The sequence below is a fragment of the Sardina pilchardus genome, chromosome 6 (assembly GCF_963854185.1).
Source record: "Sardina pilchardus chromosome 6, fSarPil1.1, whole genome shotgun sequence".
NCBI lineage: Eukaryota > Metazoa > Chordata > Actinopteri > Clupeiformes > Clupeidae > Sardina > Sardina pilchardus.
Window position 1 is genome coordinate 19618757 of NC_084999.1, and position 17500 is coordinate 19636256.

Here is a 17500-nt window from a genome sequence, read left to right on the forward strand (position 1 = left end):
CTTTTTTCCCATCCTTTCCCCCGGTTCTGGTTCTTCCATTTTTTTTTTTGTTTAAGTTAAAATTCATAAGTATAACAAATGCTCATTCTCAGCATTTTTGTTCCCCATCTTCTCAGCTGACGCCCAGAGAGAAGACGACCCGCGACTACAACCAGAAGCTGAGGGAGAAGTTCCAGCACCACCCGCAGATCCGCCGCATCGCCCGCCACCGCCACCTGCCCCACGACCTCTACAAGCAGCGCCGCGAGCAGCGCGAGATGAAGGACGCCCGGAGACGGAAGTACGTTAACGCACGCGCACACACACGCACACACACACACACACACACACACACACACACACACACACACACACACACACACTCTCGGGGCCCTTTTCCACCGACAGAGAACCGGCTCCGTTCCCGTTCCAACATTTGAACCGTTCGTCGTGTTTCCACCAAACAAAATCCGGTTCGGAACATGGCACCTTGGTTTGGAAGTCGAGCCAAAAAATACTTGGTTTTTCCTGCAAACCGGAGTGGGCGTGTCATAGGGGAGAAGGCTAAAAGCATGAGTTTTCCGTCCATATCAACTGTTGCTATGAGTAAACAAAACGATTCAACTAGCATTGCACTGCTGATGTTGACTAGCATTTTAAATAGCTAGTTTCTGCCCTTTTTATGGGACAACTGGTCATATCGTTCTCCCGTATATGCATCTCATTAACTTTTGCTTTTGCGTGCACCACCCATTGTTGATGACGCATCCTTGGTTCGGTTCAGGACTGGTGTAAGTGCGGGCTGGTTCACTAGATAGCACCACGGTTCAAAGACTTTCGAACGGCACCAGTTCAACACCAGGTTCGTTTTTAGTGGAAAAACGCCTACAGAGACACACTAACCCACCCACTCCTCCAAGAGCTCTTCCTCTGTTACTGCCGTTCTTGTCCTTCAGGATAACCCGGGTTTGGCCTCGTGTATCAGTCCAAAGCTCAAATGGCTTGAGTCATTTAGCATAATGCTGCTAGTGCCAAGACGGGTCACATGGGTCTGTTTCCATCGGGCACGAGATTTAAACCATCACTGTGCTGGCAGAGATGCTGTCTTGATGAGATAAGGAGAAGGTAGGGCTATAGTCATAGCCCGGCTACGTGAGTACCCACATTAGAGAGTGGACTGCACAATTGAGTGGACTTAGCCTAGTCCTCCGGTATTGTTTGTTTAGAACATTCAAAAATGACTTACACTTAAAACCCCTGAAGAATCAAATGATTTTAAATAATTAAACGCAGATTCATGCAGATCTGCCCAGACTACTAAAGATGGCAGCTAGTGGCGGGACACGCTGGCTTTCTTGTGATGCCACTTCATGCCACATGTTGCGCTGTTTTCCATTCATTGTAAGTCAGTGGATTAGTGCTGTTACCAACATACTGTAATTGCAGTTTCAAGACCACTCCAATCCTACTCCTAGGCCCTCTAAGGTATCAGCCAGCAGGAAACCATTTTGACAACTGAACACGTGTCTCATCCAGCTTTCCAAGTTGTAGTTTTATTCCAGCGACGTGCCGTCAGTGGCTTGTCAGATAGTCGGCTCTCTTCTCGAGGCATAGGGGGGCAGTCAGGCACGAGGCTGGCCGGCCAGTGATCTCCGCCCGGCTGCCGTCTGGCTCGTAGTAAACGGCGCGGCGTGGCCTGGCGTCCTCCGCACTGCACGGCCGCCTCCGCTCCTCTGTCCCGCGCGCCGTGCGCACCTGCGGTCCGCCGGCCCCGCTCTGGCCCGGCTCCAGCGGCAGCGAGGACCGAGAGGTCCTTACCGCTCCCCGTGTCACGTCTCTTATCCCCTGGCCGTCCGCCAGCCTGGACCTGGCTCTGGTGCTCTCTCTCTCTCTCTCTCTCGCTTTCTCTCTCTCTCTCTCTCTCTCTCTCTCTCTCCCCCCTCCCACCCCCCTCACCCTCTCTCACTCTCTTGCATCTGTGCCAGGCAAAAAGGAGCTGAACTGAGATGGGTAGTTGGCAGCAAGCGCTGGCGCTGTATTAGAAAGAATGCCTGCGATAATAGCGCCGCAGAAGGGCTGAGCTCATCAGGTCTGCAGGTGTCATTTGTGAATGGGCCCTGTGATGGAGGCTGGACTGGACTGGACTGGACTGAGACCGCCGAAGAGGGAGGGACGGTGTTCGGTTGAAGCTCTTGGTCAGAACTGGATCTCTTGAGCTGTGGTAGCTGAGCTGGAACGTGCAGTGTCCCCACTTTTGTTTTTTCCGGTCTCAAGGTCCCTAATGTTGTTCCCTCATCTGCTCTACTGAATGTTTCAGACGGGTCTGTAGCTTTGTGTGAAAGATGGAGCGCTAGGTTGGTTTGCACAGACACTTCAATCCAGTTGTGGTCAATGCTGATGTGGCCATTGAATGATTGACATACCACATACCACAGATAGATGTCATCTGTCGGGCTGTTTAGGAAGTGTAACTTGTCTTGTATTGTCAGACTGTGTCTGTTAGCCACACAATGTAGGGCTCCGGCACCGTGAATAAAGCTTTCTGAGTTTTTGTGCTCCATATTCATCGCATTTAGCTGACGCTTTTTCTCCAAAGCGACTTGCAGATACCAATTGCAGAGGCCAGTCTCCCTGGAGCCATTCAGGGCCAATGGTCGTGGTGGCAGCCAATCAAATTCTCAACTTTTGTGGCATGCCAGCCAAGGCCCACTATGCTATCAATGACCCAAGCTTCTAGGGAGCACTTTCAAGTTGTCTCCAGTCTGAATTGTTTTAATGGTTAATGCGGAAGCAATGTCTTACCCTGCGAGACTAATTCATCACAAAAACCAATAGGACATCAAACCTCTATTCTACATGTCTTTTGTGGTTTCTGTTTGTGTTGCCCTCTCGATCATCTTCGCCACCACTCATGTGTGCTCTCTCTCTCTCTCTCTCTCTCTCTCTCTCTCTCTCTCTCTAGGGAGGTGAACGTGAGGAAGCACAGCAAGCCGGGCTCGGTCCCCGTGGAGACGGAGAAGGAGAAGCACGTGGTGACCGTGGTGGAGTAGGAAGGGGAGGGGAGGGGAGGAGGAGAGGAGGAGAGGCACCCACAAGCGCGCCGCTCACTCACTTTTTTGGAGAATTCTTACAACACACACACACACTCTCACTCACACCACACACACTCACACACACTCACTCAACACACACTCACTCACACACAGACACACTCGCACCACACACACACACACTTACTCACACACTCTCACACTCCCTCCCTCTTGAGACAGACTGTGGGATGGGGCGCTTTGAGGCTCGACTGAGACTTTGTTTCCGGAGTGAAGGACATTCAGCAGGACGTGTTTCGCTCCAGATAAAAATCTCCACCTCATCCTTTTTCTGCGATCTACTGGAGGAGAGGGAGAAGATTTAGACAATTATGAGGATTATGGTGGGAATATGTGACTTGCACACTTTGCAGTCTATGATTTAGAGTTGGAAACATTTATTTCATATGGTATTAAAAAAATGTGTTTGATAAATGCTTTGTGAATGTTGTCCTTGTGAATATACCGCAGTGATGTCTTAATTTTGAATATGACCGGCAACTCATTTGAATATCGCTTAGCAACCGTAGGATGACCTCAAAAAATGTACAGTGGTCTCTTCATTTTTTTTCGCATTTCTATGTCCTTTAAATGTGTAATATAATGTCCTCTTTGGATATCTAATCTTGGTATATTGACATTTAGATGAATAATTTAGTACCTGACTGAATACACTGTGGCCATTATTGGTCAAGTAAAGGAATATGTAATATGTTTGTACAGGGATATGCAATGCAATGGTTAATTCACATATCCTGCAATGATGGGGTATTTTGGGGGGAGGACAGCCATGCATAGCTCATGGAGCAGTAGAGCTACCCTTGACCAGCTGGTGTCTGTGTTCATTGCAACAGTCGTTTTCCCATCTAGTGGACACATTTCTTTCTAGTACTGGGACTGGGGGAAACATTTTTGTATTGCATGGTGTGGGAAACCACTAATCGACTTTGGCTGTTAATTGGCTGTAGGGCCACATCCACTTAATACGCGACGGGCTATGGCATAATCCTATCAACCCAATCTCCTTTGCCCCCAGCACGTAGCCTACCTGATGCGCTGGCCACTGGTTTGAACGCAAGGGAGGCGATTAAGATCTTACGAGACGCCAGATCAAAGAGAAGGAGTGAGAGACGGGGATGCCTCGCACTAATATAGCAACTCGCAACAACTCGTGGTGTTGGATTAGATCCATAGAAAGACGCTTCCGTGAACGGACATTGAAATCCTGGTGTACAGTAATGTGGGTTACAGAGCTCGTATTTGCTTGGTTAATCCTGGATACTGTTGATGTATTCGTTCGTTTATGCTCAGATGTGGTTCATTCTTGACAGTATTTCGATCAAGTGATTTGATGACGCTGGCATTTAATGCCCATTGCATTTTTTGTTTAAATCTTGTGAAAACCAGGGAGCAGCACGCAGAAAGAGCACTTCTAGGTTGTATAGCATAAATGAACAGATTCCTTGGTGGGCCCACGGCCTGTGTTATTTTTAGAATCAAGCGCGGATCCTACCCGCGTGGTTTCTCCATCCCACGTTTTGGAGGCGATCCACTCCCGCTGTCAATGAAAGAACGTCAACACGTATCTCCCGTTCCCCACCGTCGAAGCCGCACAGTTTTCCCCTACGTATCCTCATTGCTCCGCCTACCTTTCCAGTGGGGATTTTTTCATTGCATCCATTTTTGTGTATTTAAGAAATCTCCAAGAATTAACAACCTGGAGGAAAGCGAGAAGCACAGTCAGGAGGGAGGCCACGAACGAAAACAAACAGGAAAGGACTCGACGCCTTTATTTCAGCATGCGAAGAGGCTCTCTCTAAAAGATGACAGCGATGGGCTAGACAGGATTTAACATGATTGCAAAATAAAAAGGCAAGAGCTCGATTTACGTTCATCAACAGTGACTCCTCGTTTGGATTTAGAGGCGAAATGTGTTTGGAGTAGGCTATGCTCCACACGAAGACTTGATCAATTTCCTTGTGTAGTACGGGGACTTCGGTGAACCGTTGCCAATTTGAAGTCTCATGTATGGAAATGAGGGCTTTAGAAATCTATTATGTGAATTTGGCGTTGCAGCTGGCTTAGTTTGTAGCCTACCTTCCAGCAGCCCAGCTTTAGCTCCCTAGTAGTACTGGCAATCCTCACAAGCCTACTGTGTGTGTGAAATACCACGATGCCTCCTTCGGTCTCACGCAAGCAATTTTGGTCAAGGAGATGTTTAGCTTGATTGCTTGCATTTGAATGCTAGTAACTGAACTTGCATGTCAGATTGAAATCGTCGGTGATTTGAGTGTATGTCAAATAATTGCTACTCTGAATCCATCCATTCCAGTTAAGGGCATTTGCCTTTGTGATGATAATATGGCTAGGTGGCAGATTTCACAGATTGTTAACATTCAATAGGCACACAATGACATAGCTTTAATTAAGGCTGTGCTATTGCTGATTGTTGATCTCTTTAGCAATTGTGTCTAAAGATGTCTGCTCCACTCGGGCCCCGGGGCGGCCCGTCCGCTCCTCCTGCGGCCGCTGCCCTACCGGAGATGCCGGACCTGAGCCACCTCACCGAGGAGGAAAGGAAGATCATCCTCGGTGTGATGGACCGGCAGAAAAAGGAAGAGGAGAAAGAGCAGTCAATGCTCAAGTAAGCCTTTTTATTTCCGTCCTTATTTTTGCCTTTCTTTCTGAACGTAAGCACAGAGAACGCTCTCCGAACTCCAACAGCTGTGTAGGACATGCTATGGGTTCAGCGCTATCTGCCCCTACATTGCAGGGGTAGGTCGTGGGAATGTTCCATTTACATTCGATGATTTGCCACGAAATACTCGACATGAAATGCTGTTCGCACTCTTTATGTGCATCCTCATCACTTGAAATCAAACATGGCTGCATACACGAACACATCTTTATTTAGCGGGCGAAATTCAGCGGATGTCATGACCGTGGATATGAATAGCGTCGGTGCTTGCTGTGGTCGTGTTCGTTAATAGCCGTGTGTTGTCATTTGCCTTGTGGGTCTGAATCCCTTGTATGTAAAACGGGCCTATTCTCACTCGGTTGGCTTGAGGTTGGGTTAGCAAGCGGCGCCATCTTCGCTTAAAACCCCACTAACTGGCCTTTTATTATGCATTATACAACCAGAAAAAAAGACCATTATGCTAAGAGCCCACACAGATATGACCTCCTTAGATGGACTGGCTGTTGGTACAACAGCGCTTTGCTAGCGCTCACTGTGGCCTAATGCGCTGTGCTCTGGTGCTTTATCCAAGCTTGCTAGTGTTGTGAGCGGGCAGCCAGCGTTTCAGCACCACGGCGCTGTCCACTTCTGTTTAAGGTGGAGCGAGTGGTCCTCGTCATCGCTGGTTAAGCACCCTGAATACTATCTGTTCTTGACATTCTGGTCACTGAGCTTGTTATGTGTGACTAATAGTCACGTTTTATACGATTTATGAAATAGGTTGTATAATATTATGGTATTTTATTTAATTACTCAGAAGCATTAATGCTTTGATATCAGATTAAATCAGTTTTTGAAGTTGTGCCCTTCAATGCAACGTTCCAGAACAACATAAATTAACGTTTCTATGTCACATGATGGATATATAGATAGCCAATAGACCAAAATAGACAGTAAGTAGAACCTGACACAAAACACCTTTAATGTATTACACATGTAAGCAATCAGCATAGTCAGCCATATTTAGCTCTATGCCTTTGCCAAGCTTGTAAACCTCACATTTTATTTAGGGTCAGTTTAGCAGTTACAGGCTACCTTAGGATACTTGCATTGTCTTCCAATGAATGTGTGTGTGTGTGTGTGTGTGTGTGTGTGTGTGTGTGTGTGTGTGTGTGTGTGTGTGTGTGTGTGTCTGGTTGCTGAACTCAGTCACTTTGCATGCAAGCCATCATCAGCTCCTAAGCCTGAGATATCTGCTGGGGCAGCCCAGTCATAGAGCACCTGTTTCAGTCATTGACGCCACCCTCCCCTTACCTGACAAACTGAGCTACAGCACTCTGAGAGATACTACAGCTATCAAATGGGGGCATGGGTTTAGAAGGGTCCCTATGAGTCACACCGAATATTATGGGATATGAGTGTGTGTGTGTGTGTGTGTGTGTGTGTGTGTGTGTGTGTGTGTGTGTGTGTGTGTGTGTGTGTGTGTTTGTGTTTTGGGGGTGTGGTGGTGGTGGTTTGGGGCATGAGTCTGCTCTTCTGATGTGTGTGTGGGGGATTGGATGGAATTACAGCTTTTGTTTCCAATCATTAGGTCAATATTAGCCATTGTGTATGCTAAATAGAGGCGACACCACGGTAAACATGAGTCACAGATTTAAAGACATGGCCACCTCACTGCCCGGCACTGGACATGAATCATCTTTCCTGTCATTTGTTTCCCTCTCATCTTTCTCCCGCCTCTCTTCTCCTCATGACAGGGGTGCTCGGCCACCTCACCCTCTCTGAATAGGAGAAGTGATTGACTGCCTTTGTCACTAGAGTGAACTGATGGCAATGCCATGTGTACAGTAGTAGTAGGGATGGGGAGGACGAGGGGAGAAGCGTCACTTTACTGTCAGCACGTCCGGTGTCATGACCGCCCTTGCCCTGCCCTGCCCTACCCTGCCCTACCCTGCCCTACCCTGCCTCGTCCCGCTCACTCGCTTGCCTGGCTGGCTGGCTGGCTGGCTGGCTGGTCATTTCCTCACCAGGAAGGGGACGGTGTAGTGTTGCACAACAAAGGAGATGGTGCGCCTCTCGACTGGCTCCAGCAGGCCCTTTTGCTCCCGCCCATCACACACACACACGCACACACACTCTCTCTTTCTCTCTCTCTCTCTCTCTCTCTCTCTCTCTCTCTCTCTCTCTCTCTCTCTCTCTCTCTTCCACACACGCACAACACACACACATATGCACACTGAAGTGCAGGCCTGTTGATGATGTCACACTAGACGGTTTTCTCCAGGGCAGTTGTCCACCGTATCAGTTAACATGCGTCATCAAAAAGACCAAATACTCTCATGTATGGACAGGGTTTTTTTTTTGGGGGGGGGGGGGGGGGGTTGTTTATGCAAGAGGGCGGAGAGAAACAAACAGACCTGTTGTGTGTGTGTGGAGTGTTGTTGTTTATTTGCTCCTGTTGTGGCTGCTATCGTGTTTCAGGCAGTCAGAGCTTTCTGTGAGCGACTGTCTGTGTGTCCGTGTGTGTAAACGCATATCCTGACATCAGTGTCAGTTACAGGCGCGCGGAGTGAGTGACCTCTCCAAACAGCGTCCCTGTGTGTGTGTGCGCCGGTCAAGACTTTTCATTTCTTGTCCCGCTTGGCATGTGGAGTGTGGGGTGGGTGGGGGTGGGGGTTAATTGCCTAACTGTCTGCTGACGGGAGGTTAGCACTGGTCAAGGCACCAGGCAATCGTCCAGGCCACGGGAGGGGAGGTTGGGAAGGTGGGGGCCGGTGGGTTGAGGCGGGAACGCGGAGACCCGGAGACCCCGGGAGCCGAGGGCTGTCCAGCCGAGAACTCTGAAAGGAGGGCAGAGAGGGAAGCACTGGAGAGAGAGAGAGAGAGAGAGATAGATAGAGGGAGAGGGAAAGAGAGAGGGAGAGGAAGAGAGAGAGATAGATAGAGGGAGAGAGAGAGGAAGAGAGAGAGAGAGAGATAGATAGAGGGAGAGGGAAAGAGAGAGAGAGAGAGAGGGGCTGTAATCTAATCCTGGGAATCCTGAGAGAATGGAGCAGAGGAGGAGAGCCCTCAACAGCAGCGAAAGAGCAGGCAGCTGCCAACTCACTGTCATAGAGCTGGAGATGCTACAAAGGAAAAAGCGGGTGCAAATCCAAAGAGAGAGAGAGAGAGAGAGAGAGAGAGAGTGAGGGATAGAGAGAGTGAGGGATAGAGAGAGAGAACGAGTGAAGGACAGAGAAAGACCGAGAGAGAGGGAGAGAGAGAGAATTGCCGCTGACTAGCATGTGATTATCCAGGATGCAGCTCCCACTCCTCTGGGTCTTCTCACAGTTCCTGTGCGTTTGGATGTGTGTTTGACGTGTAGTATAGTGCGCACAGTACACAGAGAGGAACAGACAATAAAGATGCAACATGAGCTGATCAAGTGAGAGAGCCTAAAGAGACAGAGGCGGTGTTGCGCTCTGGCCATGGTTACGCATGGGCATGCTGACTTGTGGTCAGAGCTGCTTGTAGCTTGTGCTGGTAGCAGGACGCTGCGGAGACTTAGCCGCCTATACAACGGGCCGCGTGTGCAAGAACGATAACGTGAGTCATCAACCTCGCTGCCTTTCCACTGTGGCTCTCTTGTCCTCTGAGAAGTTGGCGAGCCTGTTTGACTGAAGCCTGGAGTTACGGGAGTGCGCTAGGCTAGCAACATGTTTGCAGTTGTTCAGACCAGTCGTTCAGAATGATGCTTCCTGGTTGTAGGTCCTTGTTAAAAGTTGAAACTGTGCAGCATATTGACAAAACCTTTTGTGCATTTGTTATAGTACTGTAGTTATGTAGTGACAAGGCTGGAAAGGTTAGACACTGGCCCACTGACATGCTTGCAGGTCTGCCTTAAAACAGTCGTGGTACTCTATGGACTTCCTGGGCCTTGCGCTGAGCTACCTCCACCCCCCACCCCCACCCTCCACTCTCCTCCACCAGAGTGCTCGTGACATCCTTTCCCCAGAGTCGTCATGGAGACGCAACCTTTTCCCACACCATGGCTGTGCCCAGCGAGGGGAGCCGCTGCTCCGAGTGGAGGAGAGGACTCATCGCACCGGGTGCCATTCTGTAGACACGCTCCCTCTCACTTCTCCTCCTCTCTCCTCTCTCCTCCTCTCCTCTCTCCTCCTCTCCTCCTCTCCTCTCCTTTCCTTCTATCCTGAACTCTCAGTTCTGTTTTCCTCTCTCCTCTCCTCTCTTCTCTTCTTTTCTCCTCTCCTCTCCTCTCCTCCTCTCCTCAACTCTCAGTTCTGCTTTCCTCTCTCCTCACTCCTCTCCTCTCTCCTCTCCTCTCCTCTCCTCTCCTCTCCCAAGCCAAGAGCCACTGCTGAGGTGCCCAACCCCCACGCCCTCTGCTCCCCCAGGGAGAAAGATGGAGAGAAAGAGAAAAAAAAAAGAAAAATGAGAGAGAGTGAGAGAGTGCGAGAGAGAGAGAAATTCCACACACTAGACTGCACGCCAAATGGCTGCAGCAGTGTTCTGAGTAGCATGCTGCTCTATATTAGCTGACCAGCCTGACCTGAACCAATTGGACTTTGATGGACATTTCAGGTTGGATAAACCAGCCCCGCCCCTTTTGTATTAGACTAGCATTCAAAGCGGATATCACTCACTGTGTATTCACTGCGTGCTGTGTATGTTCACTAATTCACGAATTGGGATAAATGCAGAGATCGAGTTTCCCTCACGGGATCAAAGAAGTATATATACTTACACTTATACTTATACTCTCTCGCCTGTGTTGTTACAATGTCCTCTCATATGTAGATTTGTTATGATACTTATACTGAACACCTCATCCTGTGTATGTTCCAGTAGCTCATGTGTCAGAGGAAGCTACCCATAAGGTCATGGGATAGACTCAACAAGAGCATGTATCCTAGCAAAGATTCATTCACTGTTGCTCTACATCAAAGTGTTGATCTGTATTAACACGTATTTCTACATTCCTGCCCAATTTGTTTTGCATTTGAGAGTGATATTTCTGTGTCCCCACGAGATGCCTTTGGAGGGGTTAAGTGGGAGAGGGACTTAACGGTGAACTCTCTTATCTGGCCGCGTTCGTTCCTCAGCCCGTCTTCCGCAGACGGTTTCTGAGAGGATCCGTTTTTGGCTCCATAGACTAGCGTGACTCACTCACTGCTTTTGTACCTTGTGTGCTCTTCCTCTCCTTTCCACTCTCCTCTCCTCTCCTCTCCTCTCCTCTCCTCTCCTCTCCTCTCCTCTCTCTTCTCTCCTCTCCTCTCCTCTCCTCTCTACTCCTCTCTCCTCTCCTCTCCATCTCTCCTCTCCTCTCCTCTCCTCTCTCTTCTCCTCTCCCCTTCTTCTCTCCTCTCCTCTCCTCTCTCCTTTCCTCTTCTTTCCTCTCCTCTCCCCCTGCACCCCTTCCCTGCTGCTCACTCTATTCTCTGCCTCAAACACATGATTGTAGACAAATACTATGCACGGATATTCTCAACACACATATACATAAGAACATGTTTATAGACGAGATTTATAGCTTATCTACTAACCATTCGGCTCAGTTGTAAACTTTCATCTCGCTTGCTTTTTGTTCTCAAGACAAGAGAATTATCCGTTTAGCAGTTCTGAAGACATTGTGAAGCTAAATTTTTTAAGGTGGATAAAACGATCCACTCGAATTCTAAAGATTGTGACTTTCTGTGTTCTACTGAAGTTCTATTCCGGTTCTCATTGCTTGAGATGAGATGAGATGCTGACGTCATAGAGGATGACAGGACAGAACTTGGACACTGATATGAGATATGTGTCCATATTGACTGGGACACAGGATACCATTAGATAGATAGATTGACTGGGACCGTAGATACCATTCCTGAAAGAGGAGCTGTGAATTGGGAGCCCATGAGATGGCTTCATAAGCAGTTTCAACACTCACTTGCAGGATTGTTTTTTTTTGTCAGTGTCTTATCATTGATTTACTCATCAGTGTTTCACTGATTGGGCCATTTGAAAACAGTCCTGTCAGCTGAAAATCTTCAGTCACACCCATATAAATTCTGCATTGCTAAAAGGCTTGTGTGAGTGTGCTGACGACAGTGTGTGTGTGTGTGTGTGTGTGTGTGTGTGTGTGTGTGTGCGTGCCACACGTGTGCGTATTGGTATGTGTGTATGTGTACATACTGTACAGTCAGTAACGTTAACGTTTGGGTATGTGTATGTGTCTAATATGTGTGCCTTTGTGTGTGTATCCTGTGTGTGTGTGTGTGTGTGTGTGTGTGTGTGTGTGTGTGTGTGTGTGTGTGTTTGCATGTGTGTGTGTGTGTGTGTGTGTGTGTGTGTGTGTGTGTGTGTGTGTTTGTGTGTGTGCGTGTTTGTGTGTGTGTGTGTTTGTGTGTGTGTGTGTGAGTGTATCCACTCATTACTGTCCGGCCGCATGAAGCGGCAGCGTGAGTGGCGCTCCTCTCCTCCTCTCTCTCTCCGCTGGGGCCGCTGCTGAGATGCCACGCATGGGCAGCATGGGCACACGGGCACAGGGCCCTCCGCAGCGCAGCGCTGCTGGCGTACAGTACTGCTCTTACATAAGAGCACCGAGGCATGCTGGGAAAGGGACGGCAGCTCGCGAGAGAGAGAGAGAAAGAGCGTGAGAAGGAGAGACAGAGAGAGAGAGAGAGAGAACATTTCCTGTTGAGGCAGTGGTACTGTATATAGACTGCTCTCTCTTGCTCTCTCTTTCTCTTTCTCTCTCTCTTTCTCTCTCTCTCTCGTTCTATCACTCTGTCATCCTCTTTGTCTCTGTCCTCTTATAGATCACGGGTGGTTAGGGATCCAGTGTAGACGTTGACCTTTGGCCCCTCTAAGAGCAACCTTATAGGTCCCTGACTGTGTGGAGTGATGTGTGTGTGTGTGTGTGTGTGTGTGTGTGTGTGTGTGTGTGTCGGTGGGGAGGGGGAGGGGAGAGGTAGAGTGGCGCCCTGAGGAGCCAACCCAGTTGCTTTATCTCATGATGTATCCACCTCTGCTGATGAATGAGGCCTTTGTGAGTGTAGCTCTGGCTCCAGTGGTCTGCACAGACACATCTGAATATGTTGTGTCATTTTATTCAAAACTACATAATGGAGATAACTATAACGATAATGATACATACCATGTCACATCCATAGCACATATCTAGAGAAATATTTCCTTGATGTCTAAAACTAGTGTCCCATCTTGTCCAGTGGTCAGTGATGAAGGGGTTTGGTGAGCTGATGAGATAAAGAGAGAGATGTGGTTGAGCCCTACACAGACACACAGGTCTGTTCTTCATGGTGGTCTGCTAAGGCTATGAAGGCAACGCATGTATTGCATGTACTGTTGGTTCACATTGTGGATAGTCGGAAATATTCTGGGTGGAGGGGGGGGGGCATTTGGTCTCAAGCTTATAGCAAGCATCACGTGGACTCTTCTGCTTTTCACCAGAGGTTACAGAGCTGTCTCTCACAGGTTACATACAAAACTGTCCTAGAACATAGAGCTATCCTCCCCTAATAGAGAGCTGTCCTCCACAGGTTACACACATAGAGCTGGCCCTTCATTAGTACAGTGGCAGGCTGGTGGCATAGAATGGAAGCTCCAGTCTGAATGTGGCTCTTCTACTCCTTTCCCAAACTACACATGTGTGGTGGTGGATATACACACACACACACACACACACACACACACACACACACACACACACACGCACACAGACACACTCATACACACACAGTAGTGTCTGGTTGGGGACTGTCAATCCTGGACAGCTTCAGCACATGATGCCCCTCCGTGACCACAAGCAGTCCCTCTCCTCCTCGTGCAGTTATGCCAATAGTATAGCTTACTCATGGCGGTGTGCATTTAATACAGGCAGTGGTCAATGAAACGGGACACTAAAAGATACTGTGTCTTGGGGTGAGGAGCAGTTTAAGTCGTTCACGTCTGGCTCTTGGCATCGCCCAAACACCTGACTGCCACCGCACTGAAACAGATCGGATGCTTGTTCTCCACTTAATAGTTCAAGAGAAACGTTCTCTCTGTCGGTCCGTTTGTTCTCTCTGTGTCAGTGCGTTCTATTAAAGTTGAATGAAATAAATTGGAGCGTTTGTTCTCACAGCTGCTGCTATTTTGGATATTTTGGATCAAAAAATGGTGAAATAAAAAAGCCTCGCTGACGCTCCGGTCCTCTCTGACCTTCCGCATTCAACCCGTCGTTAATGAGTACACCTTCCATGGGCTACGTGAAGGCCATCGGCTGGCAGGGACTCTGGGGGTCTGTTATGTAATGGGGTGGTAGGCTAGTGTTGGCCAGGGAAAAACACTGTTTGTTTATGCAATACCTCATCACATATAGAAATCACATTAAGCAACTCCATAGGTTTATGCTTTGCTGCGCCTGGCGAAATACAGCGCCAGACAGACAAGCCAGGTGCATGCAGCATGCAAAGTGATTCCCAGGTTTAATCCTCCTCGCAAAGGTCTGCGGCTGTATTTGTGTTATATAGTCTGCAGATTTAAATATATGCTGAATGTGCAATTAAAAGTATAACGCACGCATAGATTTCCCCGTGCCTGTAGCAACGGCAACTTTCCCATTAAAATAGTTACACTGTGTGTGTGGTGATGTGAAGAATGTTAACTCTAGAAATGCCCGCATTCTGCCCGTCTTCTGAGATGGAGAAATGAAACGCATATATTTTGTTGTAGACAGAAGACTATCAACTAAAAACAAACGCAGTCGCCGTGACAGGCTATGTGTGTTTTAACAACTACAGACAGTGTGTCGAAGGGCCGCGAGGACTTCTAGAATGTTTGTTGTCGAGAGCGTCTCTTTTCTTAGTCGGCGGGGCGGATTCTCCGTCTCGCAAGTCAACAGCTGCTCTTGAACGCAGCGCGCCCACTGGGGATCGTCTCTCCTCTGCCGGCACTCTAATTGCACAGTGGCAGAGGTGAACGCAGCCTGTCGCCTGACAGAGAAAGTGGCAATCCCAAACCACGGTTTAAAACATCAGGCCTTAGATGCTGTGGCCAAGCTGCCTTACTTTTTTATCAAGACTTTTGCAAGTGTGAGTAGCCGGAGGGGACCTTTTTCATGATACAGAGATGATCTCTATAGTTCTACAAGGGCTTCAACTGATTTGAACAACCTACAATAAGCATTTATCTGTTGAAAGAGTTAACATTTGCTTGTTATCCGACTTCATTGATTACTTATGGTTCATGTTCATGCATGTAGTCTTTCATATCATCGATAGTTAAAGAAATATTCTGGATATTTGTGTTCCCCCCAGTTTCAAAAGGCTTGCTATGACCCTGTGTTTGCTAGACGTGTGTGTGTGTGGGGAGGGGGGGGTGGGAAGTATTTTTAAAAGAGTTTTAAGGGCACCAAATATTGAAATAGTTGGAGGGTGCTGCGTGTTTTAGAGGACAGCAGGCGGAGGCTGTGGAGTCCCTATTTTTATCGGGCAGGAGCAGATTTTTTGCGATGGGAAGCTCAGAATCCTGAGCCTACTGGTCTGTGGAGTCCATCTGTGATTTGATTGCCTCGGCCTGTTTGTTTTTTCGCAGGGCCGAGATTTTCAGAAACCCAAAGCTTGGGATCTGTGTAATGATGCGTGCTGGGGGATGCCATTGATGTTTAAACAGGTTTCTGAAATAGCCTTTAATTCCACACTGATATAATTACACAGGCAGGTGTTTACCCAGATCAAAAGCTAATGCTTCCACCACCATTTGGTAAGCCCGCCATTGTTCTGATTCACTTGCTCATCTTTTGCTATACTTCTCGAGGCGATCTGCATTGATAGTGATGATGACAAGCATAATAATGAGTATAATACAGCATCATTCTAAATGCTTTTGATGCTTCTATAGTAGCTTTGAGTCTGTTTTGTTATGCAGATAGTTTGCTAATCGGATGTGGCCTCAAGCCATTGGCGGTGATGATGAGGTGCTGTCACCAGTATTGTGCCTCAGAAGCTGAATGACAAGGAAGTTAGTTCAGCGGTGGGTTTGGTTGAGGCCAATCGAGAGTTTCAGCTGGTCATCCAGACCGAAAATGTGTGGCCTACATGCCAAACAGACAACATGACAGACAACAGCTGCAGTGTGTTGGAAGGAAGAGAAAGAACATCTAGAAGTCTACTGGCCTTGAATTGGACTGACGGGGAGGGGCACCTAAAACTTAAAACAAATGTAAATGTAATGTAATGTAACATGCCATATACTGTACATTTTATACTTCTTTTGGGCGGTGAACCCATGATCCTGCTCGCTGGTGCGCCATGCTTTACCAAGGTGCCCCACGAAACAGAGTGACCCACAGCCAAAGCAGCAGAGCTGCAGATGGGCATCTCATCCCTGGGTCTGTGGAGTGGTCACCATGAGGATGACCTGACCACACAAGGGTCAGGACAAAAAAACAATGCTAATGATGTGCAATCGCATTTGTTTGAATGGTGGACCTGGAGTAGATCATCATGTGCCCTGATTGCCGTAAATCAGGAAGGGTAAGGGCCTTTTGACGTAATGGCAGCGTCGCTGTCCTTACATTACCCTCCATTACGCAGGGACCGGTTAGAGCACGCCTGCTCCTGCTGACCGCCACAGACCGGCGCAGACCCCTTGTCTTATGGCCCGAGCTGTCATTGTCCATTGCGACCCAGATGGCCGGGGATGCTGTCCTTTCCCCCCCCCCCTTTTTGTTGCCGTAGTAACTAACAGCTGGTACTGTAGCTCTGTGACTCTGGTGTGGCGGTGCAGCAGTGTGCCAATATAAAAGTGCAGCCACCGGTCATCAGCAGGACACTTGAGATTATGATCACAGGATCGGCGCGCCGGACACTGATCTGGGAGATGCTCCGGCCCTCAGACTGCTCTCGCTTACTGCTCATGCCTCTCAGTGTGTGTGGCGTTTTTTAGGCTTTATTGCTTTAGTATCTGCAAGTGTATATGTGTGAGGGGGTGTTTTTGTATGTGTGTTTTTCTGTTTGTGTGTGTGTGTGCATGTGAGTGTGCGTGTGTGTGTGTGGGGGGGGGGGGGGGGTGCGTGTGTGCGTGCGTGCATGCGTTCGTGCGTGCATACATACGTACTGTACGTGCATGTGTGCGTGTCTGTGTGTGTGTGTGTGTGCGTGCATGTGTGTGAGTGTGTGTGTGTGTGTGTGTGTGTGTGTGTGTGTGTGTGTGTGTGTGTCACTTAGTCACTTGTTCATCCTGCGCTTGATGAATTCCGTCTGTAGTGGCATGATCTCCAGCAGGGGCAGTGGCAGTGCATGGCTGTGACTCTAGATGAGCCCTAATCCCCTAACATCACTTCAGTCAGAGAGAGACCGGGAGAGAGGGACAGCAAGAGAGGGACAGCAAGAGTGGGACAGCAAGAGTGGTACAGCAAGAAAGACAGAGTGAGAAAGAAAGGGAGAGGGAGAGAAAGAGAAAGGGAGAGAGTGATAGAAAAAGGGGAGGGAGAGAAAGACACTTTTTGAATTGCAAAAATAAAGAATTGACATTACTATTACCATTAATACCACTAGTATTTGTCTACTATTTGTTGACTATATTGTTTACATTATAGAAAACAAATGTCAATAAAGCATGTTGCACTGAATTGAGAGAGAGGAGAGATGAGGTGAGAGAAGCTAAGAGACAGAGTGACATGGCACAGCCCCCAACATACTGTATTGCGTCAACTCCAATTGCTTTCAAGTTAGAGGGGATTTATTTTCATCTTACTCTATGTGTGTTTCCA

The 17500-nt window shown here is 48.3% G+C and overlaps 2 protein-coding genes across 2 annotated transcripts in view; both read left to right on the forward strand.

Annotated features, from left to right (window-relative positions):
* The window catches only part of dcaf13 (ddb1 and cul4 associated factor 13), an 11365-nt gene extending 7807 nt beyond the window's left edge, over window positions 1–3558 (forward strand). The window contains exons 10-11 of the mRNA XM_062537738.1: window positions 117–280; window positions 2942–3558. Of these exons, the coding sequence (XP_062393722.1) occupies window positions 117–280; window positions 2942–3029 (252 nt within the window). The 3' untranslated portion in view covers window positions 3030–3558. The remainder of the gene's footprint in view (window positions 1–116; window positions 281–2941) is intronic.
* Window positions 3559–5545: 1987 nt separating this feature from the next.
* The window catches only part of LOC134083386 (regulating synaptic membrane exocytosis protein 2-like), a 63704-nt gene continuing 51749 nt past the window's right edge, over window positions 5546–17500 (forward strand). The window contains exon 1 of the mRNA XM_062539714.1: window positions 5546–5712. Within this exon, the coding sequence (XP_062395698.1) occupies window positions 5546–5712 (167 nt within the window). The remainder of the gene's footprint in view (window positions 5713–17500) is intronic.